At 55.8% G+C, this 19,323-nt stretch overlaps 1 protein-coding gene across 1 annotated transcript in view; it reads right to left on the bottom strand.

Annotated features, from left to right (window-relative positions):
* The window catches only part of LOC104696062, an 81,164-nt gene that overhangs the window by 15,928 nt on the left and 45,913 nt on the right, over positions 1 to 19,323 (bottom strand). The window contains 1 exon segment of the mRNA XM_039559853.1: positions 4,352 to 4,410. Within this exon segment, the coding sequence (XP_039415787.1) occupies positions 4,352 to 4,410 (59 nt within the window).

Genomic DNA, 19,323 nt, shown 5'->3' with positions numbered 1-19,323 from the left:
CACCCCCACGCTGTGTAAGCCCAGGAATGTCCGTGTTTCCCTCTCTCCACTCCTCTGGCCCCAGCTGCTCTGGGATGTTCCCCCCAGACACACATATGAGGTCAGTGTCCTGGTACACTGTCGTGCACCCCAAAAACACACCACAACCCCCCCTTGGCTGTACCTGCAAGCTTTGAGCCACGAGAACATCCCTGAGAGCTCAAAGGACTACTCTTTATTCCTCTCCCCAGCCCCCAGCACGCACAGGCAGCCTGTTGACAGCCCTGCAAGCCCAACTCTTGGAGTTCTTGAGTGAAAACAAAACAAAGAATGAAAAAAAAAAACAACCCTCTTTTCCTTTCTGGCTCTCTCCTGCTGCAGCATCTCCGCTGCCAGCCCCAAGCCCCTCATGCTGTGGGTGGGGGGATGATGGCTGGGGTCAGACAGGGCAGCTGGGGTGCTGTTTGATAAACAAGTGCAGGGAAGTGAACATCACTATTGGCTGTGCTCAGCCTGGGAGGGGAAGCCTGGCTAGCAACAGCTTTGGGAAGCATTAACAAAGGGGGATTCAGGATTGGAGAAAACCAATGGAAGGGGGGTGTGAAATGGCAACTCTGCATCTTCTCTACACGCTTTGCTCCTCCCTCCCCTGGAGTTGCTATGGATTCTCACACTGCTTCCCACCTCCTTGTGAGTCCCCTGCCGCTGTCTCTGGGGTGTCTCCTGCCTGGGATCTCCTCCCAGCCTGTCCACACAGCCCAAAATTGTCCTCACTCCTGCCACGAGATGCCCAAGACATACTAGCTCTTCCCAGCCTGGCCTGTCTCACCCTCCCACACCCACCTGTGAGCAGCACAGAGCCCTCCCCATCCTCCAGGAAGGAAATCCTGACTTCAGCCCGGTGTTTTCCTGAACAAGTCATCACACAGACACCAAAACAAAGAGCAGCCAGGGTCAGGCAGCACCATGAACATGCAGGGGACAACAATGAAAACCAACCAAAACAACAAGATGGGTCCTTTGCAGCAGCAGCAGTCCCTGCATTCTCCTCCCTTACACCACCAGCCTCCTCCCACAGGGAAACCCCACACTGATGATCCCACAGGGATGTCCTGCAATGCTGCTGGACCATTCATTTACTCCACTTTGGGCAATTCATCACTGTAATCTCTGCTAGAGCCACTGATCTGATTTGTCTGGGAATGGCATCTGCTGCTGGGAATCACTCTGGATTCATTTACATTTGCCCAGCGACAGCATGGGTGTTCATTTTTTTAAGAAAAACAAAACACAAACATCATTAAATTAATCATCCTATCCTCCTATTTCTCCCAAACAAGATTAATTCTGAATTGTTTTGCTCAGGTCTGCCTCGCTACCACATTTTCAGAGCATATTGTCTGAGCTCTTATCTCCCGAGCATGTGCACCAGAGCTCTCCCGTGTTTCAGAACAAAGAGCAGATTCCCTTTGTTGTCCCGGAGCAGCAGCGATGTACGAGATCAAGAGCTTGTCCCTGCCTCACTGAGCTTCCCCTGTTCTGCCTGGTCCCAGGTGCCCAGAGACATGTGGGATTTGTTGTGATGGGCAGGGCTATGCAGAGAAAAGACAGGATTGTTTCTTCCCCAGCTCCCATGGAGACAGCAAGGGAGAAACCCCAACACGGGTTTGAGCTTGTTTCTGGCTTAGGGTCAGTGCCAGGCTCCATCCAAACCCCTGGCCTAAGCTGCCACGTCTTCATTGTTATTAAATTTGGGTCAAATCGAGTTAAGAGCACATCCTGTTTTTTGATTCTCAGCTCCAAGGTGGCTGTGCTCCCCAAGCACCAAGCAGAGCCCTGCAGTTCAGAGAGCTCGTGCTGCTACAGAGCTTCACCTGTCAGCATGAGCCACATCTGTACAGGGTTTTGCATCGCAGGGAGAACAGCGAGCCAGGCTCAGGCAGCTGCACTTGCCCCCTCTTTAATACCTGTACTACCAAGCAGGGCCTGGGAATTCACACACCAGGCATCAAAACGCCGGGAATAGCACGGGAACAGCACAATGGGGAGTGGGCTGCTTTCCAGGATCTGCCTGCTTGATCACCAGGGAGATGTCAGGGCTGGGCACTGAACACATGAGAGCACTTTCTATTTCCATCCTTTAATACTGTCACACAGGTCTGGAATAAGAACATCCCCCTTCATTTAACTTCAAACAGCATGAAAGAAACAGAGGGGGGAAAAAATCTTCAAGAGCCGTTTTGTTGCAAATGTGGACACAGGCAAGTGGGGAAAACCAGCAGGAATTAAAATCCACTGAGCTTTTCCAGTTATTTCAGCAGGAGCCTGTGCTTGGGCAAAGTCTCCTTCCAAAGCCAGGGTTCAGCCCATGCTGTGGGACCCCTGTCACATCAGGCACTGACATGGGGCTCTGAGCGACCTGATCCAGGGGAAGGTGACCCTGCCCATGGCAGGGGGTGGAAAAAGCTGAGCTTTAAGGTCCCTTCCAACCCAAACCATTCTGTGATTCAAGAGCAGCTGCTCCAGGGACTGTCCTGGGCACACAGGTCACAGCTCCTCAGCAGTGACACCGCGGCTCATGCCCCAGAACTATCACGTCACACCACTTCAGCTCCCCACAAACAGCCTGAGGCTGCCTTTCCTCTTGCCCTCTCTCTTCCCACGCCACGAGTTGCTGCTGTCTCCTAGGCACTGGGAAGGGGATGGAGCTTGTGAAGAGGCCCAGGCAGAGGCTGGGAGCTGGGCTGAGTGTCACTGTCCCATGACCTGAGAAAAGTCCCTGTCACTGAGCTAAGGGGGCCTGGACTGCATCAGCTCTGTGCCTTGAAGAGCCCCAGCATGATGCTACAAGAGACAGCAGCAGAGCTTGCTCTGATGGGGCTCATTTACTGCCTTCTCACAGCAAAACAATTACAGCAGCTGTGGTGCACTTCTGCATCAACAGGGCCTTGTTAATTGTCATTGGAACTAGAGCGGAAATGCTTAGGAAGATGTTCCTTGATTAAAATGTTGTCAGTGATGGGGAATTCAACAAACCTCTGAGAAAACTAATCCAGCTAAAGCTTTGTTTTAAAGTCCAAGGGCAGTTTCTACTATGAACACTTTTATCTAATTACATCAAACCCTCACTCCATTTTAGCTTTATCAGCTGGAAGAGCCTCATAGCAAAGTTTAATCACTTCAACAAGTTGGCTATAGCAATCTCTTAATTTTCTGATAAGATGAATTACAGAGCCAGACCCAGGGAAAGAGTCAGGCACAAGCAGCTGCTGCAGATGTTTAACTTCAAGCTCTAACACCAAAATCCAGCACCCAGTACTGCCATGTCACCATTTTAACCTCCATAGTGGGCACCAGGAATAACAGCACAGAGCCTGACCCAGCCAGACGAGGAAGCACATCACCCAAATTTACTCCTGATTGCTCCAAGAGTGTAATCCTCAGGTATTCCCCAAAAGCTACAATCTTTTCACATATAAATATCCTGGAGCCAGTCTCGGCACACACAATAACCTCTGGTTGGGGTATTCACAGAGAAAGGTGAAATTCAGTTCTTTCTTTCAAGGGAGTTCACCTTCTGAAGGGGATCCCTGTCCCTGCTCATGAGCCACGAGGGAAGATGTGAGAGGCAAAGAACAACATTTTGTTGTCAGTGGTCTCTCAGTCAGCCAAGACAAGCAAACCTTGGTGGGCCAGAGGCAAGAGAGCGCCAGTCAAGAGCAGGGTACTCGCTTGGGAGGTCTCTGCTCTGCTTCTGGGGCTTCTTTTCTGACCTCACACACACCTCACAGAGAGGTGGTGGAACCTCCCTCACTGGGGATATTCCAGAACTGTCTGGACACAATCCTGTGCTGTGTGCTCTGGGATGACCCTGCTGAGTAGGGAGGTGGAACCAGGTGAAGCTCTGTGGTGCCCTCCCTCCTGAGCCATTCTGTGGTTCTGTGAACACACCTCAGCAGCACAGAGCTCAAGGCTCCACCACTGGCAAAGGGAGTGATTTCCAGTGGCCTCCACGAAGGGAGCAAAATTTAGATTTTTGACTCAGGAAGGAATTTACTCAAATGCCCAAAATCTGCTTCAGCAAAGAAGCCTTCCTCTGTGAAACCCATTGTCCAGTCCTTTGACCATCTCACACCTTCACCTGGAGTTCCTTCCAGTTCCTGAGGTGCAGACACCAAAGCCAGACACACCAGTGCCAAGAGCAGCTGTCACACCCCCACCAAACACAGCTGCCACAGGAGCAGCCCTGACTCCATCAACGACAGCAACACCCGTCCTCAGAGCTGCCACTCATGGACTTCCCAGCACTGAAAGTGGCACACAAAGAAAAGAAACCTTCATCCCACAGATAAATGAAGAAAGAGCCACTTACCCACTTGTTCCAGGTCTCTGGGTCTGAGAGAAGCGCCAATCTGTGTTAGGCTGAGCTTGCTGCAAAGAAAAAGAAGAGTTTTAATACCTCCGTTCTTGCCTTTGGAAATGAAAGCGAACTGATCCTGGATTATTTCAGTCTGGAGTATCAGCATGTTCTGTCCAAGTGAAGCAAATCAATTAGAACAAAGAGAAAGCTCCCCCTCCCCCTTTCTGGAGTATTTCTGAAGCAGCATGAATACCAAAAAGCATGACAAAAACTGTTCAGAGAAAATCTTCCAAAGCAGCTCAGGAAACCAGGCTGTGAAAGAAATGAAGCATGAAATAAACTGATAAGGGCATGAATCCAGCAGGAGCAGTGGTACCACAATAATGAGCTTGGAGGAGGAAGGGGGGTGTGAGGGGGTGGCAGAGTTAATTGATACTGAGAAAGATGCTTTTAATACTCTAAGGTAAAATGGTAACAGACCTTCCTAATCTCTCCTTCTGCTGTCCTTAAAAAGGCCTGCCTGAGGTCTTGTTTGCAGGCATTGTGTTTGAATGACTTTTCCTAGATGCTGTGGCCTTGCAGCACTACAATATTTCTGTCCACAGACAGAAGAATAAACTTCCGACAGCAAGAGGAAAAAGCATTATTTGTTTAGGAGACACAATAACCTTCAGACACAGCAGCACACTTTGTAACCTCATTAAGAAGCCCCCGTATCACTCTCTGCCCGTGTTATTTTACCACCAGACAATGAACATTTTGTAAATAAGGAAGGACATGGAGCAAGCTTGTATTTTCCTGTTTGAATCACGCCTTTGTGGGAAGCACTAAATAGCACAAACTGTTTCTGTCGGGAAAACGCACTCTTCCGAAAATCATAATCATCTTAATTAACTGCAGGGTGATGACATACTACCTGGAAAGGACAACACTTCCCTCAGCTATTTTTGGAATGAGCAACTCACAGTCCATACATAGTGGAACACCAGTTTTATAGGATTATTCTGCTTGTACATGCAAGTACTAAGGAAAAGTGAAGACGAGTAGAGCTGACCTAGATTCTTATTTAGTAGATGTGCTCTCACTAATTTCTCTGCAGCTTTGATGATACTCATGAAAGAAGATATTAGAATAAATTACTCCCCTAAAATAGATGCCCCACTGGTCCCCATGCTGCATGCAAATGAAGCTGTTTAAAGACTTGTCCTCCAGATTTCAGATACGCATTTTTGCACATGCTGACACACAATACTGCACTAGATAAACCCTTCCCAATATTTTGAATAGCCCTTCCATATTCTGAATTCCTGTTGTAATTACCATTTTCAAATTTAGGGCAGGCATTTGTGACACTAAATTGCTTTACTTTTTATAGCCCAAAGTTATAAAAGCTCCAGCTAAACACAGTCACCTACATCTATACTTAGGCAGCTGAGTACAAACAGCTCAAGTTTTCAAAGCTTGCCACTCCTCAGCCTCTGCAAGCCCAAGGGCACGTAAGGTCACCAGGATCTTTGTGAATAATGTCACTGTTGACATTTCAGTATTTTAGTGCTCAATACTGAATTCAGCTCCTCACTCAAGCTGGAAAATGATCCCTTGCCGAGGCACAGTCAGTAATTAATAACACCTGGAGCTTAAGAAATGAGAAATTTCTACAGTGCACCTCTAAAACTGAGCAAAAGAAACACAGGCAGACTTTCCTTCCAGATAACCTCCCCCGCACTACAGTTCATATGCCATGGAGGAAAAAAGGGGTTAAACAGAAACAAGAAGTTAAACCCCCAATCAATCTGTTCCCAACCACGCTAAGAATCACTTTAAAAAGAAACAAGTACGAGCGGGGCCAAGGGGAAACTCTCCACTGCTACAAACACAGAGTCTTTGATCCTATAGTGCTGCTCAGCCCCTTCCCCCACCTCCACCAAGCCAAGCCAAAACTTTCACCTGCCAGGAGGTGACAGTGACACATGTTCCCTGAGGCCACCGTCTTAGAAGGAAGGACAGACAGGGAACAGCCAACTGGCCTGGATATGACAAACTGTTGCACTCAGCAGAGAAGACAGTGAGAAACAGCCATCTCTTACCCCATCGCAGGGACTCGCTAAGGTGCTGGTCACCTGCTCATAGGCAGCCACGGTCTCCGCAGTGCTAGAATGGCTGAAGGGCTTTACAAAGAGGAAATCGCTCTGGTCAGACATGGGCGAGAAACAAGAGGTGTAATTCTGTGCCTGGGAGGTCAAGCCCGCTCCTCCCACATCCAGGTACTTGATGAAGCCATCTGGCTTCATCTGCCCTTGGAAATGGGAGGCGGGCTTGCGGCCAGTCCCTCGGCAGCAACCCGTGAAGGTCCAGCTGGCACTGCCAGCTTTGAGACACCGGGCAGCCACCAGCCCAAACATCACGCAGGACACGAGGGAGATGGACACCAAGGAGATGATGAGGTAAAGAGTTAGGTTGGTATCCTCGGGAGAAGACTGGGGGAGGTCCAAGGACTTGGAGAAGTCCTGCACGCTGTTTTCCTCTGGAGAAATGACTATTACCACAGAGGCCGAGAGGGACGGGGTGCCATTGTCCCTCACTTCGACCACCAGCCTGTGGGAATCTTCTGACTCCCTGAGAGCCTGTGCAACCCTTATCTCTCCAGAGCGGCGTTCCACTTGGAAAGGCAAAGCCTCAGCAGACTCCTGCAGCTGGTAGGACAGCCAGGCATTATGGCCACTGTCAGCATCAACTGCTACAATTTTGGTAACCAGATAGCCAGGCTCTGCCAAGGCCGGGATGGCTTGGTGGAAGGCAGAGCCCTTGGGGACAGACGGGTAGACAATGTTGGGAGCATTGTCATTCTCGTCCAGGACAAACACATGGACCACAGCAGTGCTACTCAGAGCAGGAGACCCAGCATCCTTCACCTCCACGGGCACCTGGAACACCTTGTCCTGCTCGTAATCCAGAGCTCGCACGGTGTAGATGGTGCCATTGTCCTGGTCTATTCGGAAGTAGGTTGAGATGGGTACATCCTGCATCCCGTTGTCCAGGATGGAGTAAGACAGCTTGGCATTGCTACCCTCATCAGGATCTGATGCTGACACTGAAAAGACAGAAGTTCCAGGAAGGGAGTTTTCCTGAACGTGAGCTGTATCAAAAGGGCTGGAGAAATTCGGTGCGTTATCATTCACGTCAGCAATGCGGAGATAAAAGGTTTTTTGTGTGGCCCTCTGGGGGGACCCTGAATCCACAGCCCTCACCGTGATGTTGTATCCACTGGCCTTCTCCCGATCAAGGGGACCACTGGTGACCAGAGAGAAATGCTCTTTGAAAGACGACACTAGTTTAAATGGGAGCTCTTTTGCTATCTGTAGACGGACCTGCCCATTGTCACCAGAATCGCTGTCCTTCACGCCAATGAGGGCGATCACAGTGCCTGGGGCTGCATCCTCCCGCACTGGGCTGGAGACAGAGGTCAGCACAATCTCTGGGCTATTATCATTGATATCAATTAATTCCACTCGCAGGTGACAGTGGCCTTCCATGGCTGGAGATCCCTTGTCCCTGGCTCGAACCGCAATCTCGTAAGCACTGGATTCCTCATAATCCAGCGGGGCTTTGGTTCTGATCTCCCCTGTCTGAGCATCTAAGGAGAACAGCTTGGTGAATTTACCAGGTGCATTATTGCTAGTTTTGAAAGAATATTCCACATCCCCGTTGGGACCTTCATCCAAGTCGGTGACATTCAGCTTGGTGACCAGAGTGCCCACTGGCACATTCTCCTCCAGAAGTACCTTGGATATGGGTGGGTCACAGACAGGAGGGTTGTCATTTGCATCCAGGACATGGATGGTAACCTTGGCAGTGCCAGATTTCACAGGGTTCCCTCCATCCAGGGCTGTCAGTGTTAGATGATGAACAGGCACTTTCTCTCTATCCAGTGCTTTTTCAAGCACGATCTCGGGCATTTTAACACCATCTCCTCTCACGTTGATGCTCAGGGCAAAATGCTTGCTGGGGCTGAGCTCGTAGGTGGAGATGGAGTTGGAGCCCATATCCGGGTCTTCTGCTACCTCCAAGGGCAGCCGAGTCCCAGGGTTGGCTACCTCAGTGATCTCCAGCACCACCTCCGGCTTGGGGAACTGGGGCGCGTTGTCGTTCACGTCGAGGACGTCCACCTCAACACGGTGGAGCTGGAGGGGATTCTCCATGACGAGCTGGAGGTGCAGAGAGCACGTGGGGCTCTGTCCACACAGTGCCTCCCGGTCCAGCCTGCTGTCCAGGAGCAGCACACCTGCTGCCAGGTCCACCTGGAAGTGCCGCTGCCCACCCTCGCTCACCAGGCGCAGGTTGCGAGCAGCCAGGCTCCGCACCTCCACCCCTAAGTCCTTGGCCAGGTCGCCCACAGAGAAGCCCGGCTCGCGATCCTCGGGCACGGAGTAGTGGAGCTGGGCGCAGCTGGGAGCCGGCAGGCAGGAGAGGGCTGCGAGCAGCAGCGGGAGCTGCCATGGCAAACTCTGTCCCGCAAGCATCCCGTGCCGGGTGTGCGAACGGAGCAGCGCGGAGAGGAGCGGCGGCGGCTCCGCGCAGCCTCCCCCGCCTCCCCGCCCCGCAGCCGGAACCCCCGCGCCCCAGGGGGGTCCGAGCGGGTTGTGCAGGGAGGAAGCCGCCGCCGGAGCCGGACAGGGAGGGATGGAGGAGGCGGGGGAGGGGACGAGCGCAGCCCGGCCGGCTGAACCGCTTCTCGATACGCAAAGACACACAAAGTCAACGAGCGGAGGGGATGGACCGAGTGACAGTTTTACGTCTCTCCACAGCCCCCTCCTCCTCCTCCTCCTCCTTTTTCTCTCCCTCCTCCTCCCCTTCTCCATCTCACCGCCTTCCCCAAAATACGCACGGCGTAGCCCCCCCTCCCTTCCCCCGCTGCCGCCACTCCGCCCCCGCAGCGCCGGGAGGGCGCCGGGGACTCCCGGCAGCGGGAACCCCGCTCCGCCCCGCCCGGCTGCTGGCACCGGCGGACACCCCCTCCCCAGAGCCGGTCAGATCGGTGCCGAGCCCCGCGAACACCGGGGCTGTGTTCAGGCTGGAGACCACACTCCCGAGCTCACCTCGCTGCACAGGGTGGGATCCGCGGAGGGTTTCACAAACATGAACTCGCTGATATCCGACACTGGCGAAAAGCAGGAGCGGTAACGAGGGGCGGGGGGTGCCGTTGCTGTCACCTGCACGCCCATCACAGTGTCCCCTTGCTTAGGCTCATAGTGCAAGTGCCCAAAGATGTGGCTGGGAGGAGGCTGAAGCGTGTTCACGCTCTCCACGCAGCAGCCCTGGCTGGCAGGTGCAGAGCCCCGCCGGAGGCACCGAATGCCCAGCGCTGCCAGTCCCACCAGCGAGACGGCGGAGATGAGCACTAGGGACACAATCAGGTAAAGCGTAATAGTGGGCAAGCCCCCACCATCAGCAGCCCGAGCCTCGGAGCCCTGCAGGGCCTCCGGACCCTTCTCCTCCACCAGCACCACCAGTGTGACGGCTGTGGAGAGTGGGGGCTCCCCGGCATCCCGGACCACCACCAGCAGTTCGTGCGCAGAGGCGTCCGTCTCCTGCAGAGCCCGCATGATCCGGACCTCCCCAGAACGCAGGGACACGCTGAAAAGCCCCAGGTCTGTGGCTTCCACGAGGTGGTAGGATAGCCAAGCATTGCGCCCCGAGTCCGCATCTATTGCCACCACCTTGGTGATGAGGGCAGGAGGGACAATGGAAGGGGAAATTCGGAACTGAGTAGCAGAGTCCTCCCCAGCCCTGGGGAAATGCACCCGTGGGGCATTGTCGTTCTGGTCCACTACAAAAACATGAACCAGTGTTCTGTTCCTCAGGGCCGGGGAGCCACCATCAGAGACCTCCACATGGAACTGGAGATAGGTGGTTTGCTCATAGTCAAAAGGGAATTTGGCAGTGACCTGCCCATTCGTGGGATGTATCGAGAGGTAGCGAGTAGGATCCAGGCCTGGATCTGTCCCACCAGCTCGCAGGATGGAGTAGGACAGGCGGGAATTCTGCTCCGAGTCAGGGTCGGCAGCAGAGACTGTAACCAGCACACTGCCCACTGGGTTGTTTTCTGCCACCAGCACTTCATAGGACGCTTGCTCAAACTGGGGAGCGTTGTCATTGACATCTATCAGGGTGATTGGCAAGATGGTGTGGCGGGAGAGTGGGGGATGGCCCAGGTCCGAGGCAGAGACGGTGACATTGTAGTAGGCAACATGCTCCCGGTCCAAACGGGTGCTGGTGAGCAGCGAGTACTGGTGCTCGTAGTCCTTACGCAGCTGGAAGGGAAGATCTGGAGACACGTGACACAGGACCTTGCCCTGCTCGCCAGAGTCCCTGTCTCTGACGTGTATCACGGCCACCACTGTGCCCGGCAGCGCATCCTCGCTCAGGGTGCTTGAGAAGGAGGTAAGAATGACCTCGGGGGCGTTGTCATTGACATCAGTGATTTCCACCACCACACTGCAGTGCTCCTCCATCGTGGGTGACCCCATGTCCTTGGCCTCCACTTCAATCTCATACACTGTCGCCTCCTCAAAGTCCAGGTTGCCCTGGACACGAATCTCCCCAGTTTGCTCATCGATGGCAAAGATCTGGCGTAAGGCAGCTGAGTTGTGGCTACTGAGGGAGTAGCGGATGTCTCCGTTGGGTCCTTCGTCCACATCGGTGGCATTTAACTTCACCACGAGGGTGCCCAGCGGCGAGTTCTCCACCAAGCGTGCTCCGTATGATGGTCTGTCAAAGACCGGGTGGTTGTCATTGGCATCCAGAACCTGAATAGTGATGCGGATCTTGCTGGACTGTGGGGGAGAGCCCCCATCTTCAGCAGTCAGGACCAGGTAGTGGAAAGCTCTGAATTCCCGGTCCAGGGCCCGCTCCAGCACCAGCTCAGGGAACTTCCCACCATCAGTGCGGGCCTTCACGTTGAGGTTGAAGTTGTCATTGGCACTCAGGTGATAGGTCTGCAAGGTGTTGGTGCCCACGTCAGGGTCCTGGGCTGGCTGGATGGGGAAGCGGGCACCCAGAGACGCCAGCTCGTAGATGCGCAAGGAAACCTCATCACTGGGGAACTCCGGGGGGTTGTCATTGATATCCAAGATCTCCACCTCAATACGGTAAAACTCCACTGGGTTCTCGATGGCAAGTTTCAAGTGGAGGAAGCAGCGTGGGTTCTGCCCGCAGAGCTGCTCCCGGTCTATCCTCTCGCTGACCATAATAACACCAGTGTTCACATTGACGGAGAAATACTGGGAATCCGAATCGGACAGTACCTGCAGATTAGCTGCCGCCAGTTTTGCCACATCGGTGCCCAGGTCCTTCGCAATATTGCCCACAAAAGCACCCCGTGTGAGCTCCTCCGGGATGCTGTACCGGATCTGAGCAGACGAGCTGTGCAAGAACAAACAGAAGGAGAAGACACGCGGCAGCCCCAGGGACCGGCGCGCCTGCCCTGCCCTCGGCATCCTTGCCGGGTGGCCGGCCGGGGAGCGATGCCCTGGGCGCCGGGGGCCGCGCTCAGCGCTCGCCGCTCCCATTCATTGTTTGGGGCGGACGCGGCTCGACGGGGCGGGGGGAGCGCGCCGCGCAGCCGCCGCTCCATTGGGCCCCGCCGCTCCAATCGCCGCGCGCCTTCCCCAGGACAGCAACACCGGCGCCAATCACGGCCCGCGCGCCGCCGCCGCGAACCTGCGCGGCCGCTCCGCGCCCCCCGAACGCCCGGCACCGCCGGACCCCGCCCCGGGCCGCTCACCTGGCCGCGGTCCCGCAGCGTGCCGGCGGCGGACAGGAAAGCGCCGCTTTCCCTCGGCAGGGTGGCGGGGGTTGGGCAGGGCCGCAGGAAGGTGAAGTCGGTGCGCTCGGAGCCCGGGGAGAAGCAGGTGCTGTAGTGCTGGGATGGGGAGTCGGTGGGTCGCAGCGTGACCTCCATGTATTTAAGGGTGCCGTCGGAGCTGAGCTGGAGCTTGGGGCTGGAGTGCTTGCAGAAGTCCCGGGAGGGCGACTCGCTGAGCCAGCAGCAGCAGTAGGGTGAGACGGCAGCCCGGCCCTTGCGTCGGAGGCACCGGGCGGCCAGGAGGGTGACAGTGGCCAGTGCCACCGTGCTAACGGCTGCCAGCGCGATGATCAGGTAGAAGGTCAGGTCCGGCTTCTCCTTGGCACCAGCCAGGAAATCCTGAGGCTTGAAGCTCTCCTCCAGGGCTGCCTCCTCCAGGGCCACAGTGATGGTGGCAGTGGTGGAGAGCGGAGGGTCACCGTTGTCCATCACCTGGACAAAGAGCTGCTGCACTGCCATATCGCTGTCCTGGAAGGCACGCGCCGTCCGCACCTCCCCGGTGTACAGCGACACGTGGAACAAGGAGGGGTCTGTGGACTGCGGCAAGAGTCGGTACGAGAGCCAGGCATTGTGCCCAGCATCCGCATCCACTGCTGTCACCTTGGCCACCAGGTAGCCCGGTGGGGCAGACAGCGGGACCCTCTGGGGTTCCGGCACATCGCTGTCACTGGCAGGGTGCAGGATGGTGGGGGGATGGTCATTCTGGTCCAGCACAAAGATGTAGACGGTAACATTGGCATAGAGGGGGGGGGACCCCGAGTCCCTCACAACCACAGACACCGGCAGGACCTGCAGCACCTCAAAGTCAAAGGTGCGCTGAGCGTAGAGATTGCCATTGTCAGGGTTGATGTGGACGAAGGAAGAGATGGAGGCATCCTGCACTTGGCCACTCTCTATGGAGTAAACAAGCCGGGAATTAACCCCGTCGTCAGGATCTGAGGCAGAGACGGTGCACAGCAGGGAGCCAGGCGGGTTGTTCTCCTGGAGAAAGGCATCGTAGGAGGGCTGCAAGAAGCGTGGGGGGTTGTCATTCACATCAGATATATTGAGGAGCAGCGTGAGTGTGGTGGTGAGGGCAGGAGAACCACCATCCTGAGCGATCAGCTCCACTGCGTACTGTGAGGTAGACTCTCGGTCCAGGCTCTTCTGGGTGACCAGGGAGAAGTGGTTCTGAAGGGACCTGATGGCAAAAGGCACATCGGGGGAGATGTCCAGGCTCACATCCCCATTGGCCCCTGAGTCTCGGTCTCGTACATTGAAGAGCCCCACGACAGTCTCCGGTGGGGTGTCTTCTGGCACCGGATTCAACAGGGAGGTGAGCAGCACCTCCGGGGGGTTGTCATTGGCATCCTCCACTTGCACCTGCAGCACACAATTGCCCTCCATCTCTGGGACCCCTCCGTCGTGGGCTCGCACATAGATCTCATAGAAACGCGATTCCTCAAAGTCCAGGGCCCCATTCACCCGGACCTCGCCAGTGCGGGTATCCAGGGCAAAGAGCCTCCGCACGGAGTCGGAGGTGTGAACCCCGAAGGAGTACTGTGTCTCCCCATTGGGGCCCTCATCGGGGTCAGACGCGTTGACCCGGAGGAGCACAGCCCCCACAGGTGTGTTTTCTGGGACTTTCACCTTGTATGTGGTGTGGTCAAAGGTGGGTGCGTTGTCATTGACATCTAGGACCTGGACCGTTATCTGCGCCGTGCCCGAGCGAGCTGGGCTTCCCCCATCCACGGCCGTCAGCACCAGCTGCACTTCTGGCTGCTCTTCCCGGTCCAGGGCACGCTCCAGCACCAGCTCCGGGAAGAGTTTGCCATCCGGCTGCTGCTTGACATCCAGGGAGAAGTGGGAGTTCGGGCTTAGCCGGTAGGAGCTCACAGCATTAGTGCCCACGTCGGGGTCCTGCGCGCTCTCCAGGGGGAAGCGCGCAGCCACCGTGGCAGACTCGGCGATGCGCAGGGTGCGGTGAGCAGTGGGGAAGCTCGGGGAGTTGTCGTTCAGGTCCAGGATCTCCACTTCCAGGCGGAAGAGCTGCAGGGGGTTCTCTGTCACCACCTGCACCGACAGCACGCAGCTGGCAGCTGCTCCGCACAGACGCTCGCGGTCCAGCCGCTGGCTCACCACCAGCGTGCCGCTGTCCAGGCGCACGGCGAAGTAGCGCAAGCTCTCCTCTGAGCCCAGGCGCAGCCTGCGACCTGGCAGCTCCTCCACCTTCAAGCCCAGGTCCCGGGCCACGTTCCCCACCACGGTTCCCAACTCTGACTCCTCAACCACCGAGTAGTGGATCTGCCCGGAGACCCAGCCCCAGCCGCAGAGCAAAAACAAACTCAGTACTTGCCATTTCCAGGCGGGTCGCTGGAGGCTGACACTCTCCATGTCCGTGCGCATCCGGCCCAGGACACAGCAGGCACTGAGGAACTGCGAATAAATCCCTGGGTCTCTCTTCCACGGCTTAGAAAACAGCTCCGGGGCTCCGGCAGGCTGCGGCTCCAACTGTCAGCCTCCAAGCAGAGGGGGTGGGCTGGGGGAGGGGAACTGAATCACAGCCCCAGCGCGGAGGTGGGGGGGGGGGAGAAGCAGACTTCCCCCCCTCGCTTCAGATCAGCGCCCAATTGGCCGAGAGCTGCATCCCCTCTCGGCCAGCAGTGACTCCGGAGGTGCGGGAAGCAGGGGCCCGAGCCGGCAACAGCGGGGCTGCCACCCCCGGCCTCCCCTCTGCCAGCCTGACTCACTTGCTCCGACAGCTCGCTTTGCATTCACAGGGAAACTGCACGTCCTGGCAGCCTGGAAGCAAGGTACAAGCCCTCCCTGTGTGCTCCCCCTCCACAATGGTGGCTTCACATCATGCCCACAGACAAAGGGCAGCTGTCATGAACGCAGGCCAAAGGACTTTTCATGCCCGATGAAAAGGTGCTTGTTAGAGCCCCGAGGTGCCAGGGGCTCTTCTCTCACCCCTCTGCTCCCCCTCAGCTACTGCTTTGGCTGCTGCCTGCGCCCCATGATTGCCTCTCTGAGTGAGGCATCGCTGCCACCAGTACCACCACCAGCCAGGAGACCTTGCACTAAGACAGGGATGCCCACTCCTCCCAGCCCACCCGTGGCAGTGGGAGGCTGAAGGTGAAAAAGCAAAGGCAGTGAGCCATGCAAAGCCGAAATACAATTGCTCCCAATGCACACCCGACTGGAAGCCACTTCCTCACCCTGGGGCAAGGAAGGGGTCAGTCTTCACAGTACCCAAATCACTGCAAACACACAGAGCCGGACAGTAAGGCCACTAGATCACCACAGGATCACAACACCAGGTCAGGATGTCAGACTGGGAAGGAAGCCCAAGCCTCCCACCTGGCAGACACACACACTGATATTCTGTGGCAGATACAGCTTTGCAGTCCTGAGGGCAAAAGCAGGGGTCTCAGCTTCCCCAGGGAGGAGCTAACAGTAATTTCCTGCTCTCCCTGTCCCAGACCATGCTGGCAAGCTGCAGGCTTTTAGTTCAATTCACATCCCTGCAGAAGCCTTGTGCATTCATAGAGTCACAAAATGGCCTGGGTTGGAAGGGACCTTATAAATCATCTCATTCAGACCTCCTGCCGTGGCCAGGAACACCTTCCACTAGACCAGGTTGCTCAGAGCTCAATCCAGCCCGGCCTTGAATAGTTCCAGGGATGGGGCAGCCACAGCTTCTCTGGGCAACCTGTGCCAGTGCCACACCATGCTCACGGGGAAGAATTTTTATACCTATTATGTAATCTAAACCTTCTCTCTGTCGGTTTGAAACCATTCCCTCTCGACCTGTCACTACATGCTCTTGTAAAAAGACCCTCTCTGTCTTCTGTCCTTGATGCCCTGAAGGCCACCCTGACCCTCCCCTGGGTGCACACAGCTCCTGGGGGTGGGGGTCTGCAGTGGTGTGGCAGACAGGGGACCCAGCTCCTGCCTGGGATCCTGCCCGTCTCCACCCCCTGGGCACCAGAGGGACCTGGGGAATAGGTGAGGGAGGCTCAGGGCACCCATGCCCGGCACGGTGGGCGGTGACAGGGACAGCATCCCTCTGGCGAGAACAGAGACGGTGAAGGTGCTGCAGTCGAGGGTCCTCCCTCCGGTCTGCAGCACCTCTCCGCCTATTCTAAGAGCCGTGAGGCGGGACCACCCTGCTGCCAGTCAGGGAGAGACACCGGGAAGAACCTTATGAATGGTGAGAAGACCGCCCGGGTCCCACCTACTGCCGGCTCCGGAGGAGGGGAGAAGGGGTTCTTAAAGAGACAATGCAGGAAAACACTGGACAAGGGATTTCCCAGCAGAGAGCGACCAATTCCTGCTTGCACATACTCATTCCCCCAGGGCTCCTGATGGTGCCACCAGCAGGAAGCTGTCACAGTAACCTTGCCTCTGGAATGTGCTCTGTCCCCATCCCAGTCCAGGCCCCAGACAGTACAGCTGGGTGACAAACCTTTCCACTGGCAATCCAGGGTGCTGCACCCCTAGGAATGGGTTTGCTGCTGCTGCAGTGCCTCAGCAGAACCCCCCTGCAAAGCCCACATAGCCTGGGAGAATCCACTCAGTGTCCCGAGGTGGCTCAGTGTCCCAAGGACCTGGAGCAAGGGCTTTACACAGGGGGTCCTGCTGCTGCTTGGGTCTGTCAAAGCCTGGGATGGGGACAGTGTGACAAGGCAGGAAGGGTATGGGGTGTCTAGGATGGAGAAGGAGATGCTCCTTATTCCACAGGGTCAGAGCTCACCCTGTGGAAAAGCACCAAGCCACACAACTCAGGCGTCACTGGAGATCCTGCAGGGTAGGATCCCTCATGGCCACGCCACCTGCTACACACAGAGCCAACATCCTCCCCACAGCATCACTTTTGTGAGCTGGCTGTGTCCTGCAGAGCAAAGAGGTGTAAAGCCTTTGCAGGCTTGACACAGTCCGTTGTCACCACAAAGACTGAAAATGCAGGGCCCAGAGCCAGCCCAGCTGATTTCTCACTGCCAGTGCCTTTGCAGTGCCGTACTGGGGAGTAGGAGGGAGTCATGGCTAGGGTTCAGGCTCACTGCCCCTCCTTCACCCCACTCTCAAATCACTTCTTGCCCTCACCACCAGAGAGAGGCATCTTGTGAGGACCTGGTGGAGGAGACATCCTTGTCCCCAGCCATAGCACAGCCCTCAGCTGCAGAGGAACACAATGCAGAGGAACACTTGCTCCTGCAGCTGCTGCAGCCATTCTCACCTGCCACAAATCAGAAGTGCTGAGTCTGAGTAGTGACGCAAGCAGGGGGGAAAAAAAAAGGCATAAAATAGTTCTGAGAGGTTTCTGCCTCCATCTGTGATTTGGCCACACTGAGCAGGCAGCACACGCAGCCTCACACCCATGAACAGCTTCCGCTGCACCTCACTTCCTTCTGCTCTGAGGAACCGATCACTCCTACCCACTGCCTCCCAGGAAGGAAAAATTACCAGCACCAACGACCTTGGAAATTCACCAGATCCACACCCCCCTCCACTGGATCCACTACCTGGCCTCACCTCTGAAGATTGAAGCTTTCCTGTAATTGAGAGCTTTCAAATTAAGCAGCACAATTCCCATCGGGGGAGAAGCACAGAAGCTGCTGCCATGCACAAACGCCTTCCAGCCTGCAGTTTGTTCCGTCAGGACATCAGACATCACCCAGAGACAGCAGATTACAAATCATGCAGAGCTTCTAATAGGGTTTTTGTACAACATCTGAGTGAAGGACTCACCACCCTGCTCAGAGCCAAAGTCCAACTCAGCGGAGCCCTGCAAGCAACTGGGGCAGTCTGCAATCCCACCCCCTCCCCCAAAGCGAACATCATCACAGAACTTCCATGGAAAGAAAACCGGAGCCATTCAGGAGTCAAACATGAGGAGTGGCACAGATGGGAGGGACTGCTCTGTGACCACGGTCTGTCAAACAGAGGAACCAGCATCATCCTTCAGCTTTGGGTGCTGCACTGTGAGAGGCGACACGCCGATGCCCAGCTCCCAGCCCCATCTGCACCACCACCTCTCCAGCCCCCACCAAGTCACGACGCGCAGAGATTACGTTCCCCCGCAGTGCAAGTGCTCCCCTTGGCTCTCCTTTTGCAAAGGGAAGGAAATACCATTAACAACAAACTTTGTGCCAAGGATTAACAAGTGGTTTCAAGCTGACCTCAGCCTCCACTGGTTACTCATGCAAGGCGTACCCAGAACTGCATCCAAAAGATGTATGTTTGCCAACGTGAACAGACTGACTCACTTGATCCTGCTCACCACAGTGCAGAAGTCATCAACCCTCAGGATGGCTCATTTGACTCCAAACAACACCTGTTCAGCTGTAGCTGAACTCTTTAGAGGCATGGCACGACTGGATGTCCCTCCCAACCCCAAAATGCAACCACACGCATACGGCACAAATGAACCATGGCTCTGCCCAGCGCTGGGACATGCCAAGGAAGGCGCTACATTACCTCGGCAGGTGTGGGGAGCCGGCTGGCGGTGCCCACAATCTGGTGGTACAGCCCTGGCTCACCATTCCTTATGGTGCCCTGGCGGCTCCCTAAGGGGCTGGAAGTGAAGGGCTTTTTACACAGGAGATCACTCTGGCGAGAGTCCGTGGTGAGATAGACCTGGTGGTAGAAGCTGGGTGGCGTGAAGCCACCCCGCACGGCATCAATGTGGTGGAAAGGCCCTGGTGTCCTGTACGTGGTACTCCTGGAGCTGTTGTACAGCTCCTTTGACTGCCTCCACTTGTAGCACTTGAAGATGCCCACGGACAACATGGTGATGAAGAAGGCTGCTGACACCAAAATCACAGCCAGGATGAGATAGAAAGTCACATGTCTCCTGGGATCATTGGCAGGCGCCACATCAGTGAGGTCATTGAGCACCTCCTTGACCATCTCGGCCACAGAGATGGAGATAGTGGCACTGGTGGACAGCACAGGCTCCCCATGGTCTTTCAGCAGGATGACTAAGGTGTGCTCGGGAGCTTCATCCTCGCGGAGCTGGCGGGCCGTGAAGATCTCCCCACTGTGCAGCCCAACTGAGAAGAGGCTGGGGTCAGTGGCCTGCAACAGGGTATAGGAGATCCAGGCATTGTACCCTGCATCCGCATCCACCGCCACCACC

The sequence above is a fragment of the Corvus cornix genome, chromosome 13, assembly GCF_000738735.6.
Source record: "Corvus cornix cornix isolate S_Up_H32 chromosome 13, ASM73873v5, whole genome shotgun sequence".
Classification (NCBI taxonomy): Eukaryota; Metazoa; Chordata; class Aves; order Passeriformes; family Corvidae; genus Corvus; species Corvus cornix.
This window is presented reverse-complemented; position numbering and strand designations above follow the sequence as displayed.